The following is a 23596-nucleotide window of genomic DNA, read 5'->3' as shown; positions in this document are numbered from 1 at the left end:
CTCAGCAATCTGACCATACGCAGGCCCATGCTTTCCTGTTCCACATTAACATTTGTATTCTTCTTTCCCTTGGAGGATTTGCACTACCTCCAGCAGGTGGTAGCAGCCTCCTTCAAGCTGTGCACTTCTCCTGCCTGCTGCCGCAGAACTGCTGCCCGATGATTCATGTCCCTGGCTCCCCCCGGCCTCTCTTGATCTCTTCACCCTCCACGGCATGTCTGAACTCCTCTGTGGACGAAGGTCTTCTGTTTAGGTCCAGAGTATGCACTAAATTTGCCAGCAGTGTGAATCACAGCCGAGAGGAGGCAATGGCACAACATCACAAGGACACATGACACGCCTTGCTGCTAAAATCCTAACATTTTCATAGCACTGTCATGTTCTACGCGTCACAGATGGGTCCCTCATGGATGGAATAATTCAGGGATATGCTTTCTAAATACAAAATTCAATATCTAATGCTTTGTCAAGGCAGTAGGATTAGCTGGAGCAACGACAGGTCGCAGACAGGCTCTATCTTCAAATGAAATGGAAACAGTCTGTTTTGTATTTCCACAAGAAATCCTCTGCTATGCCAGTGTAATGTGATAGTTTTGTGGATGCAATGGCATTATCCACTGATATATGGCCTTTGCTTATTAGCAACTGAGTAAGCTACCTCCCTAACTTATTTGGTATAAGTACAAACTTCTTGGGTTTAATTATACATGGTTGAGTGCTATGGAGTTTTTTGTCTATTTGTTTTTATTGTTGGGGTTTTTATTCTTTTAATGTACAGCCATATCTTCATTATTTGTATTTTAAAACTGGTCTTATAGGTGAGTGTTGCAGTGTGTTTCTTGTTAATGGTATGTTCTGTTATTACCTAAGTTGATGGTTTGGTCCAAATGAGGCCTTCCCACCTCACGTAGTCAATCTAGCCTGAGTCTCCTGTAAATCTGTCTTAGGCCCACCGTATGTTTGGAATTCCACTTTGGAAATCCCCTAAACTTTGACGCTTGATTAGTCCATGTGACCCAACCTTCCCCCCCCACCTTCCTCACTGGAGGATGATTTTTGTGAACCCTGCCTTTTACCCTCCCCAGGATAGCTCTGATTAACTGATGCTTTGTACCCTCCCTTTGAACCGCCTCCCTGTTTCAGCTGTTGCAGGCTCACATTTTCTGTCTTTTGCCCCCAAGATTCCCCAGAGCAATAAATCTTGTATTATCCCATGCAAAAAGACCTCCTTCTTGTCCTTGTCTCCTCAGAGCGCAGACTGACAGCCAAAAAGCTGTAGAGCAAGTGCTCTAGTCACACCTCGGGTCATCCTGCTCCGGGGTGTGACCCACTCCTGTCACAGGCCGAAGTGATAGAGCCAGATAAGCTCCAGTGAGATGCAATAGCTGAGGACTTAGGTTGAAAGAATTTTTGGTTTTTGGTATTCTGTATGAATAAAAAGAATGCCAGAAAAAGCTCTGTTTAATGGAGGAGGTAAGGAAAAACTTAAAGACAAGCTAAAAAATCCCATGGCTTTCCCAGTTACTGCTTTCATGCCAGGTATGAAAGGTGAAGCTTTAGGTATATTATAAGCCACCTAAAACTGTAGCAATGAACCAAAGAGTTTGGCTCATATGCTTTAGCTCATGTATTTGAGTATCTGTTTGGGAGTCACTGGTTTTAAAACTATAACTGGGACTTTTTTTATGGTGTTTTGCACCGTTGGGTGTAGACCCGTGAAACAGGTCGTTTGTTCAAGAACATGCCAAGGCACAAAATTTCTGCTTTTTACCACTAAGTCTCATGCAAAGCTCTTCTGTGCCAGTTGTGTTATGAGCCCTCTCCATCCAGCACAAGCGACAAGAAAACTCGCACGATTCAGGCAGGGTTAACTACCACGCCTAGCTAGCTCTTTGTCCCACCTGAGCAGCAGCAGGCACTTTAGGGAAGACGCAAGATGTTCTGTGTTGATCTTTAGGTAATCAGCTACATGGCTGCAGTTCCCTAGGGTGTTCCTAAATACCATGAGCTGAGGGCTGGTTTATGGTCTGGTTCTCTCTTTGCCTTCTGTAGCTGCATCTAGCTTTGCCCTTGCAGTAATGTGAAAGCTTTAATTTGTCTCCAACACCTTCTATATCTAATAGAAAATTGTCTCTTCTCCCTTTTGCAAACTTTTTTGATCTTTGCTGCCACCTGTTATTTGCTATTCAGTTTAGGAGCTATTTTGATGCTTTGGTGGTGGGAAGCAGTGTTTACAAGAGATTTACAAGCCTTGAAGTTAATGCAGTTTTCCTCCTAGAGCATGTCACAGTGTTTAAAGGCTAAACTTACTCTTGGATTTGTGTTTTATGGCAAATGAATTAGTTAATGCTACCTTTCTTTTCATGTTTTGCTTGGTGTACAATGAGGAAGAGGTTTTCTGGGATTTTAAACCCTTCCAGGCCTTCAAGAAGTTTATTTCTCAGACTTTGATAGTGAGAGCTTTCCCTTGAGAAGTGAAGCAGCCACAAACCCTTGTATGTTATGATGGAATCCACCAAAGGTGATTCCCATCTGTGCTGAGACTGTACAATGCCAGCTTGACTGAGAGGTGATAATGGTCCTGACCAGCCTAACCTGAACCTCCCTCATTCTGACCAGGTGCTTGGGAGTTCCACTGTAGCTCAGCCCAGGCAGGGCTTGCTGGTGTGGTGCTGTGCCCTGACAGTGAGTAAGACTAACTTCTGTTTACCTTACTGGTTAAAGGAGTTTGGGTGTCAAACTGTTTCAGGTGTGAGACCCCCAAGCAGAATGAGCTCATCCTTCTCAGACTTGAACTTGTGTCTGAGATGAGAAGCCCCTTGTCCTGGTATGTTTTTGCTGAGTTGAGGGTGGAGTTTCAGTGAGCGGAGAAATGCTTTCCCCGTCTATGTACATTCCTCCTTGCAAATTGCTCTGAACAATAGCTGTTCATGTTTAGAATTAATGTAGCATTCCTGATTTTTGAAAAATGAAATGAGCACAAGATCTACCTCCAATGTGTTCCTTCAAAGAATGTCAAATTTCTGTCATAAAACAACAGAAAACCAAAACAAACAAAAACCCCTTTTAAAAATGGGTTAGATTGCCTGAGTTGGGTGTGTTAGTGGTGTATTTAAGCATTCAAAGCTCTTTACTTAAGCAGACTCCTATTGTTCATGTAGAATCTCTCTCTGGGTGTCTGGGCTCGGAAGAAGCCAAAGACTCTGCTGTTTTGTGCGAGGACAGCAGGCTGCTCTTCAGTGGCTTGACCCTGATGCTGTAATTGAGGCATAGTGGTAGTCTCGCTGGGGAGTGTTGTGTCACAATTTAGCTGGCATTTCTGCACACTCTTTGACTCTGCAGAAGTGACTGTGCTACTGTAATAGTGTCACAGCAGGGGTTTGGAGACCTGTCAGTGTGAGGGCAGACTTCCTGATTGTCTGGCACTGCTCTGTCTTGGGAAATACTGGTGAGGCATAACCCAGTGAAGGAAAATCTGCCAGAAGAGGAACAAGTGGAAGAGAAACAGGCACAGCTTGAGTCTGGTTGAAGGCAAGAAGGGAGCCCAGGTAGGGAACGAGACAAAAGGAAGACCATAACCTTCCTCTTTGTGTGGGTGTGGGCTGCTACATAGGGTTCAGTTGTCCTTGTTGCCTCAGGACCAGAGGCTCCTTCCCTGCCTGGCAGAAGCAGGCTAATGCCAAATTAATGTGTTATGTATTGCCTAGAAGAGCCTTGACCCCGCTGGAAAAGCTGACTCATGTGATCTTGGTCCTTAGATTTGCTGAGAACTCCCCTGAAAAATAGCCAGCTCTGTCTGAAAAAATGAGAGAAGCTGCGCCCCTTCTTTGACCCTTGGATGGGCAATGAAATGAGATATCATCATTACTTTGCTTTCCAAAGGTAGAAGCTAATAAGTTTTATGGCTGCTGAGTTATCAACTTTTAAGATATAAAGGAGAAAAAGGAAGAGAATTTCTTTATTTTCAGCCTTAACATCTAACAGCACTCCAGGATTATCAATTCGTAGAGATGGTTACCTTTAAGCTATTGTTAGGTGTGCTGTTCCTGTGGTTGCTCTCCTCAGAAGGTAAGTTTCAGAAGGCCCTTTGAAAATTTGCATTGCAGAGTATTTGGGAACCTGTATTTTTAGTTGTTGCAAGGTGGGTGTATAGCAGGAGTTTTAGAAGCAGGATGAAGAAAATCTGTGAGTAAAACTGTGATCTTAAATGCAGTTTTGGTTATGTTTGATCATTTTTTGATGAAGGTGTATGCACTGGTTTGCACAGTACTGGGGACAGAATGTGTTAGTCGCTGAAGCATTCTGGTGAGAGAAACATCACCAAAAAATTAGACTAGCAGTGAGATCTGTGCAAAAATGGTGCAGAAATTCAAGCAAAGAATAGAGGTTTTCCCTGAATTCATAACTATGACCATCTTCTTTTCAATGATAGAAGATTATGTGAATGATTTGTCAGCATCCTGGCATTCCCAGCATTGTTCAGATTTCTGTCATGTTCAAGGTAGGGGGGAGTCCTTGTTCTCTGAAGTCCATTATTTGGTGTCAATGACAATTTTGTAGGTGCTTAAGGCTGAAAATGCTGTGTATACTTTGGTTTTATATGCTCTGTGCTTCAGGTCTCTGCCTGTAAGAAAATAATGTTAACTAGTAATAGTACTTTAGCTTAGCAGTAGGCTGTGATGATCACTGTCTTCAGAGGATTATAAGGTGCTCTGATAAATAATAAACTGTTGGGAGGTTTTGGTTCCTGAAGTAATCAGAAGAAATTATCACATCTGAGCTTTTTAATTTAGGGAAAAATATGCACAGTGGCTGCAGTTCCTCTGAAAACTTTATCCAGGAAAAAAGATATTGATTGATAGCAGCCTATAAGAATTGTTTGTTGAAATAGATTACCTGTAAGAGCAAGGAAGGAAGGAGTTAGAATCTTTCTCCCAAATTTTGGGAGAATTATCTGAAAAATACTTCCTTTTTTATGTCAGGAAAATTGAAAATGCAAGTAAGAATTATTCAGTGGCATAGTAAGGGAGTAACTATAATTCTGGGAGTTTAAAAAGTCATCCTATGGAAAGTGTAAATCCAAAACAAAGAAAACTGAAGAGGTTTAAATTTAATCAACCAAGCCAAAAATTAATCTGAAGAGAAACAATGAATTATTGTTCAAGGACTGAAAACCAATAAATCCTTTTTCAAATTCTTCTGAAACATGTAGGACTGACTGATGCATAAAAGAAGGCTGAAGCCTGACAAATTATTTTTTTCTTTGGTGTCCTTGTATAACAGCTTAAAAAAGGCTATGCACTCCAAGCCTTTCAGCAAAGGGGACAAAAGGAGTAATGACCAAATCCTTGAACCAACTGATGACAAATAGTAAAAGAACTGGCAGGATTAGATGATATCCACCTGAGGGAATGAGCCAAGCAGATATATAAACATGTCCATTTTATTAATTGTGATGCTCGTATTTATCTCTGTTGGGATGTGGGTTCTGTACATGTTCAGAAGTGATCTGGATAAGGGTAGATGGTAACTTGCTAATGCAAAGCTATTCAGGATGTTCAGAATGAAACTTTAGACTAAGTTTTCCCCTTATACATTACTCTTATCTCTGTGTGCACTGTGGTGAGCTCTGAATAGATACTGCTTGACCCCAGAACACAACTGTCTGAAGACATCAGTGCTAATGATAGTCAGAGAGAAATTATTTTAGGAGTTAGCTAGAGAACAGCATAAAAACCACATTGCTGCTGCTGTGTACAGGGCCATGGTTCACTGACATCTTGACAGTGGTCTGGATTTTTCATCTCAAAAAAGATGTGGTAAAACCTAGGAGGAGGATAAAGGGGGAGAGTGGTCAGACTTAGGAAAAAATTTAAACACGACCTCAAAGAAACTAACTCTTCAGCCTGGAAAAGAAGGGATAGGTATATGATAAAGATGTACAGGCACATGAAAAATGGTGAATTATGCAGAAACAAGGGAATGACTACTCTTCACAAGAGCAACAAGGAAACAATCACATTATTAACAAATGAGAAGTACTTTTTTCCAACATGTAATTGAGTGATGAAACATCTTTTGCCACAGGTCTTGAGGAAAGCCAAAAGTGTGAAAGTATTAGAAAAATGAATAGGCAAATAGGAAGAAAGATGGCAGGGAGTTCTTCAACATTAAGTAATTGCTTGCTTGAGGATCACAATAGTACAGATAGTTGGGAGGATAGAAAATGGAAGTATATTTTGTGTATTTTCCTTATTCTTTGCCTAAGCATCTGCATTTGGATATTGTCAGAGGCAAAATCCCAGACTAGATAGACTTTTAGTCTGACATATTAAAACTGTTCCTCCAGCTCCCTGAGTCCTGGAAACTGGGACTGGATCCTCTTTCTCTCTCAATGTAACCGAAGGAACTATTTTGAAATATAATTGAAATTAGTGTTAAAATTCTCAGATACTGAGTTCCTTCAGCAGATCTCTGTGATACACACAAGTCATTCATTGCTTTTGCCTCCAGTATCCCAGACAGATTTGGGGTTTCTGGTTATTGCCCTGAGTAAAGCATCATCAAAAAACCACAGATTGAACAGGTAGAAATATTAAAAGTATGTCACACAACAGCCTGGAAACTGTTTCAGCCTTCTAGTACTTTATTATTAGTACTAGTAGAAGCAGTAGTAGTATATTAACTTATTATTTTACTACTTTAAAAATAATACAATATTATATAAACATTATTATAAAAATAATATAAATTGCAAATAGATCATGGCTGAAACCCAAGTAGGGGAAAAAAAACACATATAGAAATTGCTGCCAGTTATTGAATATGGTCATGTAGTGTGGCACAGGTGACAGGCTAAGGTGGTTATGGGGAACAGTAGTGGCTTTGTGTCACACTGACTTGTGTGCACGGGTATTCATGTCCCCAGAGCCCTCTGCCCATGCCATGCACATCTCCTTGCAGCATGATCACCACTGGTTGCCCTCCACCCAAGGATGTCTCACCTGCTGGACAGAGCTGACTCAGCTCTTACTCTGTCATTGACTTGGAGAGAAAGATGTGCAAGCCAGAAGTACTCAGCAGGGCTAAATATTCCAAAAATAACTTCTGACTGTTAAAGGACAATTATTCCAATTCTTTGTAAGACTTTCTTGATGCTGATGGCTTCATTGGGGCAAGCAAGAGCAGCTGAGAGCATGCTTGGAAGTTCAGCTGACCCAGGCTTTGTGGAAATTTTAGAATAATAAAAGTGCATAAATCCAAGTGTATTCTCAAGGAAAAAGAATGTTTACTGAAACATCTACAGGCCTGACTCCTGGCTCCACAGGCTGTTTTGCCTGCCAGCACTCTGCTAAGAGAAGAAATTGCAGCTGTTTCTGTATCACTATGGCAAAATCACAACAGTGTCATGCTGTTCCCTGACTATGAAAGATGTAGATTAATATGAATTGCTCCTTTCTAAGGAGTTTCACTTTGTACATGTTTAAACTACCCTGTAGAATAAGACTACAGCAATGTATGAAATGTGCTGAAGAGGCAAACAGGTAGGGAAGGCCTGTGGAGAATGGGGTTATGTGGGGGGATCCACGAGCAGTCCATCACCTCTTGCTATAAATCCATTGCATTCTACTAATTTCAAGAGATCTCACCTGCTTATAATAACTAAAAGCTTCTTCTAGTATAGCAAAATCAAAGAAGATATGTTTGGTTGGGATGATCCTCATCTTTGGAAAGTAGAGCAGATGAGAAAGGTGCCTCCTCTCTGGATTCTGTGCTTTTAGGTATATTAAGTCTTATGAGGCTTTTTTTCCTAAGATAAAAAAAATATATCATAACCTGTTCTTTAATTTTTTAAGGTAATGCAGATGATCAGGAAGAATATGGGAAACTAGAGGTAAAGTATGAGTACAGCTTTCTTTTTTTTTTTTTCTGTTTTCAATACCTATGATTACCTATCAAGCTGTTGCTTCCTCTTAGGCAAGCAGCAGAAGAAAGAATAGAGCTTGTTGATCTAAACTGCTTCTGCAAAGAAAAAATGCAAAGCTAATGAATGAGTCAGCAATGTGATAGTGCAGCTGCAAGATTACGGAACGTAATCAGGAAATAAGGTTTTCTCCGAGCAATGTTTGTTATTAGTTAGCATATCCTGTTTGTAGGTCATTTGTGGTTAGCACTTGTTCCTAGAGGCTCTGTTGCTCTTTCAGAAACACAGGATTAAACTCTTCTTTGCTTTATAACAGTGCAAGGTGACTGCACCATTGAAGTCCTCCAGCTGGGCAATAGGGAGTGTGTAGGGACCCTGGTGGCCCTTGTCACCCTACAGATTTCACCTTTAGATATTGGTGATGGTCAGCCAGCCACCCATGGTCATTGTGATGAGGAACCCCTTGCCAAGTCACCTGGGGAGGAAGGGATTGCCTTTCATGTCCCTTTAAAGCACTTGATGTTGGGTTGTGCCTACCATTAGGATATAGGATGGCATTAAACAATATTCCTGCTGGTACTGAGCTGTCTCTCACACTGAGTGAATCATACACTCACATACCTGCCCTCTCTGGTCACCTGGCCAGGTGTTTTTAAGGAGCCAGAATTGGTTAATTCTGCTTTTTCCTGTTGCATATTGGAGATGTAACATTTTGTTGTGTCGGTTGGGTACCCCTTGGCACGCAGAGTTGTCTGCAGTAGCTCTCCTTGTGACCTTTTCCAGATTAAGCAATCACTGCAGCAATGGACGTGACAGGACGTAGTCAGCTTATTTCATGATTTGCTCAGGCCCAGTGCTGTGGCAATCAGAAGAAAGCTGAGGAGAAAGTGTAAAGTTCTAGAAGAGTTAGCTGAAAATGCAAATCTGTGTTTCCATGTATTTCTAACACAGGTGTCCTTTGAAATTGTTTACATGAGTAAAATCTTGGTTCTGTGTGGGAATGGAGCCTGTAGGACCCCTCATTCCACAGATTTCCTTGTTAGATCTAAGCAATCAACCATATTTATTTCTTTATGTCTAAGGCTCTAAGAAGCTTGCAGTTTTCATGTGACCAGGCAATGTTCCCTGAGACCTCTTCATCTTCAGGTTTGTGTTTGATATTGTCTCTGCAGAGGCTTTCCCTCACAAAATTATTTGAGAATGGTCTGGGGCAGAAATCAGCTGTTTGCAGAGATGTCTGTGTATGGGATTGACTGAAGTGCAGCTAGGCTCTATAAACTCTTTAGTTTTTTGTTCTACTTCTGATTACTTTTCTACCTTTGTTTCTTCAGCTGGTGATTGGGGAGGCCACTATTACTTCAATCATTCCCAGCAGTGTTTTTTAATCTTTTCTTGCTTGATGATTGAGCTTTTCAGTGCCTCTAAACACTCAAAGTATTTACTGAACACCTGAAAAAAATTTCTCATGCTTTCTGGGTAGTTTAAAGCCTCCAATCAAAGTCATCAGTATTAATTTTTTTACCATTTTAGCCAATTTTATGTTTTAATATACTGGTGAATGTAACTTTCTTTTAGGGTTACTGTTTTGGGTTTTTTTGTAACCTGAAGTCTTTTGCTTTTCTGCAGTTCATACTCTAAGGCCAGCTGACATTAAAGCTGTCACTGCAATAGGAAGTTTGCAAAGAGTAAGTACAAGCCAGAAATGTGCTGAACATGACCCATTTCCTCCACTGTGATGATGAAGTCAGCTGATGATGTAGTTTGGGGTCTCAGAGTGTTCAGGACTTCAGTCTTTCCCTAAGCATCAAAGACTTCTGGTGAAAAAACAACTGGAAATACCTGCTGTTCAGTCTTCCAATATACCCTGAATCTAAAAACAGCCAGCTGATTTTGCACAGGAGGAAATGTGATCACAGTGCTCCTGCAGAGAACCAGGATATTTGATTAGAGTACATGGATTTTCCTAAAAATGAGCATAATAGATTGAATAACTGGAAGAAGATACTGGGAAATTGCAAACTGGAACAAATACAAATTGTTGAGAAATGCTGTAGATTTTCCACCTCAAATTTCCTACCTAGAAGGCAGAAGGTCTATAAGAATCACAAAAAATTATTTCTGTTTTATAGACCAGTGGGTAAAATTCTCCTGCCTGTAATAATATAGTCAGATTTGGATGATCTTTATTTGTCCTTAATAGGTAGAAGTGGATATCTGAAACAGATTTGAGGCCCAATTAGAAGCATTTAACTACAATTCTCAGGCTTTGAGTAAGTGTAGAAATGCCTGTAGAGCAAAAATTGATGGCCATTGGAGAGGCTGCAAAAAAAAAGTGAAAAAAAAACTGTGAAAAATGGGGAAGAGTCTCCCTTATTACAAAATAACTTTCAAGTTTGAGATGGTATCCATCAGTATATCATGCTTTTCCTTCAGAAAATCTGCATTTCTGGACTCCTTGTGAGTACCTCTATCTTTTGAAAAAAATTATTGTCCTGAATGCAAAGGTCCTTCACCCATATCAGGTGCATGGCCCTTTGGAGCCAAGTGTTCTTTGGACCGGTGTCTTTGTTGCTTGTGGGGGTGTCATAGAAAAACATATAAATTATCTTCTTTTAAGCAATATTTGCTGTCCTAGAGCAAACATCCCTATCACTGTCTCCTTGTCAAACTCTCTGAAATCAGTGAAGTTCCTCTATTGATGTTGTGTCTTTTTAACAGACACCCTTCTGTCTGAGTGCCATCTATTAAATTATCTAAATGATAGGTTATGTCCTGTGTTGAAAAGGAGTAGGACTAGATCCAGAGAAATTTGGTCTAGAACAGCATTTTGTTTTATGGAATTTGATTTCAACTTAACAAATTTTATTTTAAGCCATGTGTAAAAAAATCATTAATGAAAGCAGTAACTGAGAAAGGATTACCAGGTTATGAAAATGCAATGTAATAGGGAAGTTCTGGAAAATAATTTAAATTTGTGAGTGATTACAACACAGTGGAGAAGAGTAAGTAGAAAACAATACTGTCTCTAACAGGACTGAAATACAGTAGGGAAACAGCATACGGAGGTCTAGTTTACACTTTGCTTAATATTATTCTTACTTCTTCTTTGTTAACAGACACCAGGATCTGGTGAGGATTTGCTCCAAAGGTAACAATTAATAGTTAGCTTTTGTAAGTTTCATTATCTTAATCTCTATAGTATCACGGTGCAGGAGTTAGGGCCAAGCAATTTTTTAATTGTTTTATAGAGAAGACAAGAAAGTCTATGTAAAGTATAAAGGATTTTGAGACACTGAAACTTTTCCTGTCCTTTGGTAACATTTTTTTTGTAATTATGCAGGATATAGAATTACCTTAGGGTTTCAATACCCTTGATTAAGAACCATTGCTGTATGATCAATCCTAGGCAGTAAATATCATAATTCACTAGTTAGAGATTAGAAAGCAGGGATTTATCAGAGCTAAGAAAGAACCCAGTACCCTGTCCTCTGCTTGGCTGATTCCCAGTGCTTCATGGAGAAGCTTTACCCCATTGTCTCCTTCCATGCCCCTTTAGCAGATATAAATCTGCAAGTGAACACATGGCTAAACCTTGTAGTTGCAGGTCTGTGCAGATCTTCTGAGTCTCAGCAATCCAGATGAGGATTTAGCGCTGCACAGATAAACTGTAAAATACTAAGTTTTTTTAATCGTTGCATAAACATCTGTGTCCTCTTGTGTGTAAACAGAGAGGCCCCTGCATCACTTATACCTATACCTATAAGCAAGCACAAGTACTGCAACATGCAGAGGGTACAGAGACACAAAAAATTGAGATCTGAGGCTATGTTCTTACACAGCAGTAGCTGATGACATGACAGTTTTGGGGAAAGAAAGGCCCCATTCTTGCAGCAGCTGCCATGAATTTCACTCTGAGATGCAGCATAACTAATAAGAAATTGTAGCTGTGCTGTAATATCATTTTTCTTTGAGAAATGGAATAACAGGGACTTCCTGTTTTCTCTTTCTGTAGCACAAGAAACAACTTCCTTGAACTAAATGTGGCAACTTTAGCAGGTGCGTCTTTCTGTCACACTAAAACTTAAGCAAATTGATTTAAAAACTCGCTGGCAGGAGCTCCAGGCCTCTGTTGGGCTGCAGAGCAGGTGCAGCACAGGCACACGGGGGCATAAGGGAAGCCTGAGGGATGGTGCCCAACAAGGTTTTTTGGCCTGTTATTTCTACCCACTACACAGTCTCTGCTGGTATGTGCTTGTGGCCCATGCTGGCCTGGTGAAATCTTGTGTGGGTTTGCCTGCCCAGAACTTCCATGTGCTTAGGATTTACACTGGAGCTGCCATAGATGTGCCACATCTGTGAATTCATCATCTATTGTCCGTGTCTGAAGGCAGCCTTTACTTACTTAAAGGGCATTGCAAGTAAAATTTCATGCCCGCTGAAATGTTGAGTAATGTATAGCTCCAGAGTCCTGCCCTCCAAGTCATCTTCCTAGTGTCTTAACTCCTTGGTGTCACATCCATATCCCTGTAAAAGCGTTTAAAATGTGGCAACTCACTGGTGTTTCATGAGTCTTCCTGAGCAGCCTTTCCCAGTAGCTTCATTTCTACAGGGAAATGTATTTAAGCCCACCTACAATATTTGTGGCTCATATGAAATCAGGATGGAGGTTTTTGACCTGAGTCTGGAGGCAAACTCAGATATCAAGCCTTCACTTCAGAAGGTGAGGAAAAAAACCAAGAAAAACAGCAGCAGAGGGGCTTGGGCACACCTCTCATGCTTGCCAAGAGATCCTCAGTCTTTATATGTTCTGGGGCTGTTTTAGTTCTGTTGTGTTTAATGAATCAGCAGAGTAGCAGTCTGTTGGTGGCAGAAATAGCCTAACTTGGGTGTGTCATTCAGCTTTCATTAGCACCTTCAACCCCTCGGTCCTACATCTGTCCCCTCTTTCTGGCACAGCGGGAGAGGTGCCAGACCGTCAAGCCAGGTGAGTCTGAGGGGCTTTTGGCTGGGTAGTTGATGTACAGCTGGCAAGGGGAAGGATGGAAATGCTTTGATGGGAATTATTTGATGCTGGAGCACTTCACTGGACTCCAAATATGCTCAATATTGGCAGAGGCTGTCATTGTGGCTCAATCGGCATCTGTCAGAATCAGGAGGAACAGAGCCCCCCCCACTTTGGCGTCTGTATCACCTGAGTTAACATCACATCTCTTTATAGCTGCAAAACAAATTTTTGGTTCAAATACAAGTTGATGTGTGCCTACTAAGCTGCTGTTTTCATCTAAGTGCACATGTCTGAAAGTCAGCTGAATATGAACTAATCACCCAAAGCTCTCTGGGTAGCACCATCAATTGTCTAATCTTAACACATTTAGGAGAGAAAAGATTAATCCAACCTGAATCCTTAAATGTTGTTTGATTCAATGGTAAGAATCAGCCAGAGATTTAACTTTACTGATGCCTTAATACATTCTCACTTCCTTTTTGCTTTTCAGAGACCTCCTGCATCAAGCTGAAGAAATAGTGGAGCTCATGAAAGTGGATCAGGTTTGTTCAAAGCACAGGACAATTCAGAAAGCATGGTGTTGAGGCAGAAAGGCAGAAAATTGGTTTAGTACTTAAACAACACTCAAAAATTTTTTCAAAACAGAGAATGCTATTTCTTGAGGTTAATAGATTTCAGTCTTTCTGTTGTAAATATGAATCAGTTCTGTGCCTTTCAAGTGCAGAGTTTTCTTCTGAAAGTATCCCACCTTTTTTACTTCTGTCAAAACAGCTGAAGAGCTTGGTAGGGAAGCCAATATGTTTGCTTCCTGTTGAAAAAAGTTGTGAGACTTCTGCTAGCTACACTCTGCAACTGTGCCAGTGTTTCTGAGAAACCAACCCAAAATAATAATTTTCAGTATTTGTCTCTTCAGTTCATTTTTGGTCTTTTAGGAATATATTTTCTAAAAGGAAAAGAAAGACTTAGATATGCTTTGGCTGATGCTGGTGAGAGCTCAAATTATTGCTCCTGGCTGAGTGCTTTTTAGGTCTCATCCTGGAGCTTTAAGCATTCATTTTTCCTTTATTCTTAACCATGATGGTATTTTGTAAAATCATCTTGAAATAATGGGAAAACATAATTGCCAAGGCAATTCTGCTATTCCCTCTTTGTTCTACAGGGATTTAGCATGCATGTTTGTGGAACTGTGTGATTCTAACCAAGGCCCTTCAGGATTGTACAGCATTGCCTAATAAACACAGCACAGCTGAGCAGATTTTTTATTTCAGGCTTTGACTAGTGTGACCCCTTCTCAGCAGTTCATGTACAGTCATTGGGTTGGTAAACTGCAACAGTGATGGAAAGAGACAACATCAAGTTCTGTGCTAAACTGTCCATGCCCATCTTTTCCAATAGTATCTTCTACAGAAACAGCAATTTCAGGCCCTATCCTGAGCTTTTTGTAGGTGTGTGTTCAGCTTTACTTGCAGCACTTGATGCCTAACCATCTGTTTTTCTGTCCTCTAAGGAAATGCTGGATGGCTCATTAAATGGAAGGGACCAAGATGGCCAGGGGTGGGCTCTGGACTATTGTTTGGTCTTGCTGGTTTTACACCCACAGCAAATTGTGTGAGAAAGGAAAATAGCAAATAGATCACCTTTACTTTCCCTCACCTCACTGTTCCTTTATATTTTTTCTCCCAGATGATGGACTTCCAAAATGACTGGAAACTGATCACAGTATTTTTTAGTGCTGAAACCCCATGCTCCTCCTATGCTTCCACACAACTGGTAAGAGCTTTGAGGGGTGATTTAGCAGTCAAGGCAGATAGTTAGAACACTTTCCTATGCTCTGCTCTCTGCCATAGGGAACCAGAGTGGTTAGGTCTGGGATGTTGGGATGCCTCTCTCTAATGATGTAAGCTCCTGGCACACCATGTGTTTTGTATTTATAAGCATCTGTACTTAATTTGCCATCCCCAGTCTGAGATGTCATAGTAGAACAACTGTTTTCCACCTTCAAGTATAAAGATATTTTTCTTTCCTATGCCTGTTGTTTGTTTTTTTTTACTATATGTCAAATTGTCTATTTATAGGCAGTTAAATTACAAGACTAGTTCCCATGTTATTTACTTGTTGCTGGCTAAGGCTGAATGTAGAACAGAATGGTTCTTAATAGCCCTTCAGTACACAGCTTAATACGCAGAGTCTTTGACTTTTAGAAAATGGATAACTGTTTTTTCTACTAGTTTTGATGGCCTTTCCCGTCTCATTTACAGAAGGACTGCATGTTGGAAAACCTGGAAAAACTTAAAGCTGTCTTGGATTTTTTATATAAGAAGGTGTGTTCATCAGCCCTGGAAAGCTGAATCCTTTGTGTATTTTTCCAGTCTCTCCTACTAGACTTGGGCTTGTGCCACTCTTCACATGACTTAGAGCACCAGTATCGTTGGATTCAACCTACTGGCTCTGTTTGTTTTCACCAAGTGTTACTCAGGTTTTAATAAAGCTGATGCATGCAAACAGAAAGGATGGATGGGTAACTGCTCTGTTTTGCAACACAAGCTGATGTACCACTCAATTTTAGGGTATTTTTAAAATTATTTATATAAAAATTGGAGTACATGTGTCTAGGTGTGAAAGTTATGTTTAACAGCGCTGTTGGTGAAAGTAACTGCTATCTGGTGTGAGCACCTGGGCAATGTACAGGCTGCTAACTACCTGGTGATGACTTTTACAGACCAGGGAAAAGGTCCATTAAAATACATACAATAGACCTTTTTTCCTACTTTGTGTTCATTAAAAAATCTCAGCCTTTCTAAAGGTTTTCTAGCTGGCTGAGCTAAGAATTATCTGCCTATCTAGGATGGTTTCCGGGAAGCCATCTGCTTCTGCACTGTATCTTGGTCTACTAATGATAGTAGACTAGATGAGGATAGATCACTACTAAAGCAGACTATAAACTGTTTAACTGAATTATTTCAACAGCATCTCATCTTCCGATAATTTTGTTTTGCTGCATTGAAGGCCTACAGCCTGTTCTAGACCTGCTACAGTTTGGTTGCACCAGACCACAACCACTCGTTTTTCTCCAACTGATTTCAACAAATGTTGTGTATGGGGGAAATTCCACCCACACATTCTCTTCAGATTCTCTCTGCTATTATTTCCAGAATCTGTTTATGTGCACTTGTAAAAGTGAAATATCATTATGTAAATGAAAAGCTGCTTTCTGCATGAGGGAGAGGTGTAGTGGGTTGCATGAGTGCTTGTGCTGTTATACAGGATGTTTTGTCCCCAGCTTTGCATTCCTATGTTGCCACAAGAATGGTAGTTCCAAATTCATTTGAGTTCAGTTTAGTTGGCTGGTGGCCATTTTGGTTATGTAAAATGAAAGACTGTGTATCAGTGAAGAAAGCATGGTCACAAGTACTTCACAAATGATGACCCTAGGTAGCAGGCATAGGAGCAGGGTTCCGGACATAATTGGCAAAGATTTAGATCATTGATTTTATGTGGGTAGAATCCCAGGCCAGGAGTAATACATGTGAAGTTGTAGACGTAATTGACTGTAATTGCTGCTTGCTGATCTTTAATTGCAAATCTAGCATGAATAATTTTTTACTTTATTACTGCAGGTTCCAAAGGCCTTCATAAACCTAGTGGATTCCACTGAGCTCACAACTGCCTCTCTTGCATGCCAAGATTGCAGTAATGCTAGGTAATAGTTTTCTTTAACTTCTTGTTACTGTCTCCTGCTGGTGTTCAACAAATAGCTATGCATATGCACCAACTTTATGACTGAGATACAATCTGCTGAACTGTTTTTCTGCCCTTAATATGTATGTATGTAGAAGATTTTAAGTCTTCACTTTTTTTCCGATATTCTCTCTCTGAAAGATATTTTTTTTACTAGGAAGCTAGTGCTTTTAATCCTGTAAAATTGGACAGCACATTTAAGTATTGGGTCAGAATAAAGGAAAAAGAGAAACAACAACAAGTGTACAAACACTGTTCACCAAGAGCCAAAGCACTGGTTTGTTATCAAACATTTTAGCCACAAATCCAAAACACAGCACAATATGGGCTGCTATGGGGAAAGTGAACTCCATCTCAGCCAGGTCCAGCACTGCACAAAACTGCACTGTCTAGCTACCCCCAGTTTTTTATTCAGTGATACTTTTGTTCTGCAGCTCTCAAGTCAGAAGCTCTGTAGGTGCTTCAAAAGTTTAAATTTCTACATAGTAGTGTTCACAAAACGAGCAACTGCTTTTAAAGGACATTTTTAGGCTATTGGAAATATTCTACTTAGGCTTAGGGTATGCTAGGGTAGAGAACATCCAAGTTATCAGTTCCTTATGGTAACTGCATCTATTTATCTGTCTTTCTCAGTACTTTGTAAAAAAAGGAGTTTGTGTCCTGATTTAGTATGGAGTAGGAGTGTGCACATGAGCAGTTATGATGGAGTAGTTTACAGCTGGTGAGATTACACTTCATCTTACTCCACAGTAATTTATTTCCCCCTGTGCTCATGGCACAGAACGCCACATGTACTAATATAGTCATCCTGAAGTGTTTCACAAACTTTGCAAGTACAAACCTTGGAGACATTCTGATGGAATGGGGGAAGAGGTCCAGCTGCTATGTAACCACATACTTAACAAATACAAGGAGAGGAGAAGCTTTCCTTGTCAAAAGTGACTGCATGGGGCACTCTGGCTTATTTCTCCTGCACAAAGATGAAGGGGAAAAATGTGAGAAATGTGGAAAAGATGTGTTTAGTAATATAGGCCTTGCCAAATACTGAAGGTGTTAAAAATTAAAATTAAATAGATCTATTTTGTTTTCCTCTAGCTGAAATTTCCTGAGGAATTTTCGTATTTCCTTTTGTACTTAAGGCAATTTGCTTTCTTATTGTCAGCATGCTCTCATAGCTATGTTTATCTGGTTGATAAACAGTTCCCACAAATTTGTTAGATGGCCTCTGTCCCAGATCCTCTCCCAGATAAGGACCTCCAGCATTTGGTTACTAAGTTGTCATTAGGAACTGTGCTTTGATGGAAAAATATAAATCCATACCAAAATGTGAAATTTTAAGAGTCAATGCAGATAATAGTGGTTGAAACTTTCAGTCTCATGCCTTAACTTTAGGCTTTGAAGTTTGGGACATAATGGGGTTTAAAGTTCCCTCCTTTACTAATTTCTTACTAACTAGAAGTGTGTGCCCTATAAATAATGCATGAACCCTATTTTTAGGCATGTAATGCTCTTCATGTGTTTTATGATTTTAAGATTCTGGTCCTGAGTTTGTATTTCTTTCACTCACCAGCAGTGATAATAGCACTTTATCAGAAAATTCTCATTTTATGGGTTTAGCTAAAGCTCTATGAAAAGGATCCCGACACACACTTATTGCTTATATCTGCAAATCCCCCAGAAACTTTCTCAGATTCCAGCCCACCCAGAAAATTTCAAGGGAGTGTATCTTTGCTGGAACGTGACTAATCTTATGTGTATCTTATATTGTTCCCATCTGCACCTTTGGGAACTCTCAGAATTCTCTAGCTAGCTTAAAATAGATGCAGTATACCCATCTCACGTTGCATCTCAGAAATCTGACAGTGCCTGTCATCCTTTAGCATGTATAACCTTCTGCAGCTTCCATCCTTGTTTCTAGATGTCTTCATGCCAAATACTTTAGAAAAAGTTCCTGTGGAAGTATTTTGAGTTTGTTCAATTTTCCTGTGTGACTACAAAGAGGGAAATATTTGAAAACCAGTGCAGCTGCTATTTTAATCTTGAGCATGTTGCTAGCTTGAGAGATACTGTGCTAATCTAAGTCTGGCATACTTCTCAACTAACTAGGCTTTCAAATAAAAAAGAGATACAAAGCTCTGGATATGGGAACATATATCATTCTATGTTTATAACAAAATTAACGTGTTCCATGTAGCCTTTTCTACACATACAACAATTTAGTCTTTAGTATGTGCTTGTCAGTGGCTTAAAATATGCTTAAAAATTCATGCTATCCACCTTGTTTATCAAAAGTTCATAATGTCTTTCATGTTTTTAATTCTTTTCTGCAGCAATCCAGGCAGGAATCAGTGCAATTATGTTGAACAGTCCACGTTACATGATAACATACTGAGGTGGTCCTATCAGGTATGGCATCTTCTGTGTTGTTTGGCTCTCCTATTTCTAGACGTGTCTCTTCATTTTCCAGATTGCCCTGAAGCAAGGAATAGCAGTGAGGAAGTTGAGTGACAGCCTTTCTGTCATATATCCATAGCAATCCTCATCTAATTTCTTACCTCAGGAATACTGATAATAAGTTCTCTCTGTAGCTGAGTGATGTTAGTATCTCCTGAAGTTTTGAATGCCTATATAACTTTTGGTAACCTAGGATTTTTCTTATCCCATCAGAGAAAAGATCAATCTTGTCCAGTAAAATGACACATGGTTTAGAAGAGGGAAATATTCTGTTAAGACAAAAACAGTTGTGCTAGAGTTTCTTTTAAACATGTCAGGGTGGCAATAAACATGAAATTACATTGCCTTGCTAAGCTTGCTGACCTGTCAAAGAAAATGATGGTAAACCATCTATCTCATAGCTACAAGGATTTTCCAGTTATTGTGTAACAAGATTTCATTAAATTACTGTCTTTGTTCTGGATTACACAATTTTATTTTTGTGGTTTATTAGGGATGGGGATAATTTAAATTTACTTTAAGCTCTGATGAATCACACATACATTGCACTCTCTACCCTATAATGCTTATCTCATTAAATGGCTGTCTATTTAGGATGCTTTGGAAAAACTACTGGAGTCTGAGAGGTTTGATCAAAAGGATGACTTCACTGTTGTTCTTCAGCCTTCTCTCCAAGGAAGAAATCGGCTGCTCAGTTTGGTGAGTAAATTCAATCTGCTCCATTCTTTCTGTTTTGTGTCTCCTGGGACTGAATGCAATATTCAGCAGGTTTTCCTGTCCTAGTCTGTGTAATTCTGGAAGACAAGGGTAGGCAGGCACAGGAGGAACACACCTCTGGATCAGACACAGAAGTCCTGCCAGTGGAACTTGATTCAAACAGCACGAATCAGAGCTCCTGTGTTTTTTGAATGCTATGCTCCAGGATAAATCAAGCTATGGCACCTCTGCACCAAAAGTCCCAAGTGTCTGGAAGCTGTCAGTGCTGCTGATTTTTGCATATCTTTGTAGTCATCACCGTATTCATCCCTGATTATGCTCATGTGTTTGACAATAAAGGCAAAAAGTGGGAAATGTGAAGTATTTAAAAGGATTAGAGGGACAAAAGATAAAGGTGTTTGTAAACTATGTTGGAAAGTACAGTTATTTCCCTGCAATGAGTCTGGGAACTCGGACTTTTTTTCTGGTGTAGACAGTAGGGAATGAAGATGGGATTGCCTAGGATGTCAGACATGGTTTTCTCATAAAGTGATCTTTAAAGGGAAGTTGAAAGGTCAAGATTGTCTAAGATCTAGCAGTGAAGAGAGAGAATAATGCTTTCTGGAGAATGGCTCACATGGCGGGAGGTATCAAAATCCATCACATTATGTGTTTTTTTAATGTAAAATTGGTTGGTAGTGACTCATTGTCTGTGTTTTTGAGCACATGATAACTCCATGAATTTGAGGTAATTCCAGTGCTCCCCTCAGCTCAGTATCAGATCAAAGTGAATTGGAAGAAGGAATTTTTCTTCCAGGAAATGAAAGGATTTGCTATGTTGCAAAATCTTGTTGCTGCTGGGGTCATCTTTTGTCAGGCTCCTTGTTGTAGGGCTGGTCCATATGCAAATAGAAGACTTCTAACTTTCATGGCATTACTTTTTCTGTCAGTAATTTGCGCTATTATTTTTTTAAATACCGTCATATGTCATAGGTGGATTCTTTATTACTTCTGATTTGTGGTATGCCTGCAGGCCACCATATGTAACCTTCTAAACTCTTCCAACAGTTACATTTCATTTAAAATTCAGCATGTCCTCTTAAGACAAATTCTGCATGTTTCTAATCTTTAAATGCATGTGTAAACTAGAAGTGATGTTTTTTATTCCAAATGATTCATGCATTCACATCTATGTCTTCCTGCTCTACTCTGTGGTACTATTGTGATCATTCTGTGTTGTTGCACTGCTCTTCTTGTCCTGTTGATGTGCAGCAGTCATTTACAAAAACAGCATCTTTCTATCTTGACACACCAGTAATAACTGGGATCAGTGATAAATGGCTTAATGAGAATACCAAAGACTGATCTTCTTGTGGATATGAATATTATATTATAGATTGAGAACTTTTGTGACTGAATATCTCATCTTTCCATACTCTTAATTATTTTATGATGGTCAAAGTACTTTCTCTTTCAGGGCAAGGATGATTTGTTTACCACATCGGAGACACAAGTGAGAATTCTGGAAGATTATATTTTCATGTCTGTGGGCCTCTGGAACAACATGGTAAGCAGTACCACAGAGATTGTTTCTTGCTGAACTTGGTCCAGAAGCCTGGTAACAACCCTGCATGAGCCAGGCTTTGAGTAGTAAAGAGGCAGGGGAAGGAAGAATATAAGAATTTTACAATGACTGCTATCCTCAGCTGTGCAAGGAAGCTAGTCTTGAATAATGCTATAAATGCCCTGCACTTCCAAGACAAATCTTACTCTGTTGCTACTTTCTACTAAGAACTTCTTAGAAAGGTTTTCAGAGTAGCCCTTTGGGAAGCCAGATGGAATAAATGAGCTGTAACATATCCTGCTTTTGCTAATCTTACCTCTTTGACAGCACAGCACAGGATGAGTGAGGCTTGTCCTAACCTGAGATTATAGCAATTATACTCCTATCTACTCTGTCCTCTGTCCTGCATCCCCCACCTTTCTTTACTAATGAGTCTTAAACCACTGTCTCCTCCTTAACCATCATCTTTATGCAGCTGTTGCTCATAGTGAAAAGATGACAGACAGCCTTCAGGAGCTCTTGTTAGGTCCTCTCGAACTGGATGTCCTATCCAGCTGAGGAAAGCCATAAAATGGTGTTTCTTTTAGTGGGAGGGGTTGTCTGAAAGAAATGTGGACTTTCTGACCCACTTGACCTTGAACACCATGACCAATTCTGTAGGGGGCTGTTTCCCACTTCAGGCTTCAGCTGCTGACACACAGCATTTGTGTGTGTGAGACTGAGTGGATGCATGTACAACTGGAATAGTTTGCACTTTAAAATTTGTTATAGGGGCAAGTGAAGAAATGTGAGTTACTTTTCAGTATGAATGAGACAAAAAAAGCAGGTACATGGGTTTGGACTCAACAGAGATAAGTATGATGCTACTGTTTGGATGTGACCTTGCATGCATTGTTGTAGGTAAAATGTTGATTTTACTGTTTTCTTCTGAAAGCTTTCAACATTTTCTGTTTCTTTTCCTACTAATCTTATAACACATACAATCTCTTTTTAAATGAAAAAGAATCTTCAATGGCCAAATACGTTAGATGAAATATAAAACACTTTTGTCTTGTTTTGCAGTCCATGTGTTAGTAAGATTTTCTTTGGAGAGTACAAACTATTCCTGTGTCTGTCCAAATTATCCTAAGCATGAAGGAAAGAAAAGTCTGTACTGCAACAACCTTTTCATAAACCACATTTGAAAATAAATTCATACACATTGGCTTGTTCTTGTTTTCTTTTATGCTAATCCAAGCATTAATAATGCTCTTGTAGCCCTGATCATTTAAAGAAGCAGAATTTGCAGGAAGAGGCTTCTATTCCATCAGATGATATATCTAGAAGACTAATACAATCACTTTAATAAAATATGTTATCTTTTAGTTAAAGTTAGTAGGACTTTAGTTAGTTAGTAGGAGGCAAGAAGTTAAAAATTGATGAGCTGTTGCAGTGGTAACCTTGGAACAACCATGCTGGGTCCATTTATCCCCTTTGCTGTTATCTGTGATATTCCTTGTGATGACATCACAGTTCCTAGCTTAGTTCTTACATCATAAAATAGATGCCCTCTGTTTCATTTTTCTGTCACTAAACCTTTTCTGCACAGACTTTATTTGTCCTCCTGTGCTCGGTCCTTGAGCAACTACAGCACTCTGATTGCCCAGGAGCATTTGGTGGAAATAGCAGAGATGAAAAACCATAAGCAAAACAAAGCTGTGCTTTTAAGGCTGGCTGCATCAGGGTCAGTTACCCAGACCTGGGCAACGAGCATGTTGTGAAGCCATCAGAACCAAGACATTGTCATAAAGGAGAGAAATACCTACTTTGCTTTATTTCAATGTTTTTTTTTTTCTCAGTGTGAGGTGATTCCCTTAGTGGGGGACCGCCTAGGTGAGCTGGAGGAGGAGCAAAATGTGGCAAACCCACATCTTGCCACAGGTTTGAAGGAAGACTGTGGAAATGGTAACAATTGCCTCAACTCATTTTGCCATCTTTTTTCTAGGTTTCTCTTTGATTAAGTGGACTTTTCAGAGAACAGCAAGCAGTCATCAGGAAGGGGCCTTTCAGGGTTGCTTCTTTGTCTTCCTGTGATTGGCTTGTCTGACTTATTCTGCCAGGATGTAAAAGAAGATATGAAAGATGCATTCAGCATAAAAAACACTAGCAGGTGTCCTCACCTGGTAAAGGTTTCTCCAGTTCTACTGGGAAACCCAGTTGATGCTGACTTCTTTAA

At 39.9% G+C, this 23596-nt stretch overlaps 1 protein-coding gene across 1 annotated transcript in view; it reads left to right on the top strand.

The window, feature by feature from the left end:
- The first annotated feature begins 8941 nt into the window (after positions 1 to 8941).
- PLB1 (phospholipase B1) overlaps positions 8942 to 23596 on the top strand; it is an 86271-nt gene continuing 71616 nt past the window's right edge. The window contains exons 1-12 of the mRNA XM_058836019.1: positions 8942 to 9070; positions 9551 to 9609; positions 11041 to 11072; positions 11937 to 11980; positions 12824 to 12908; positions 13420 to 13471; positions 14613 to 14699; positions 15188 to 15250; positions 16547 to 16629; positions 18998 to 19073; positions 19716 to 19820; positions 21295 to 21384. Coding sequence (XP_058692002.1) covers positions 8998 to 9070; positions 9551 to 9609; positions 11041 to 11072; positions 11937 to 11980; positions 12824 to 12908; positions 13420 to 13471; positions 14613 to 14699; positions 15188 to 15250; positions 16547 to 16629; positions 18998 to 19073; positions 19716 to 19820; positions 21295 to 21384 — 849 coding nt within the window. The 5' untranslated portion in view covers positions 8942 to 8997. The remainder of the gene's footprint in view (positions 9071 to 9550; positions 9610 to 11040; positions 11073 to 11936; positions 11981 to 12823; positions 12909 to 13419; positions 13472 to 14612; positions 14700 to 15187; positions 15251 to 16546; positions 16630 to 18997; positions 19074 to 19715; positions 19821 to 21294; positions 21385 to 23596) is intronic.

Source organism: Poecile atricapillus, chromosome 3, assembly GCF_030490865.1.
Source record: "Poecile atricapillus isolate bPoeAtr1 chromosome 3, bPoeAtr1.hap1, whole genome shotgun sequence".
Lineage (NCBI taxonomy): Eukaryota > Metazoa > Chordata > Aves > Passeriformes > Paridae > Poecile > Poecile atricapillus.
Note: the sequence above shows the minus strand (reverse complement) of the source record. Positions and strands in the feature narration are given on the sequence as shown.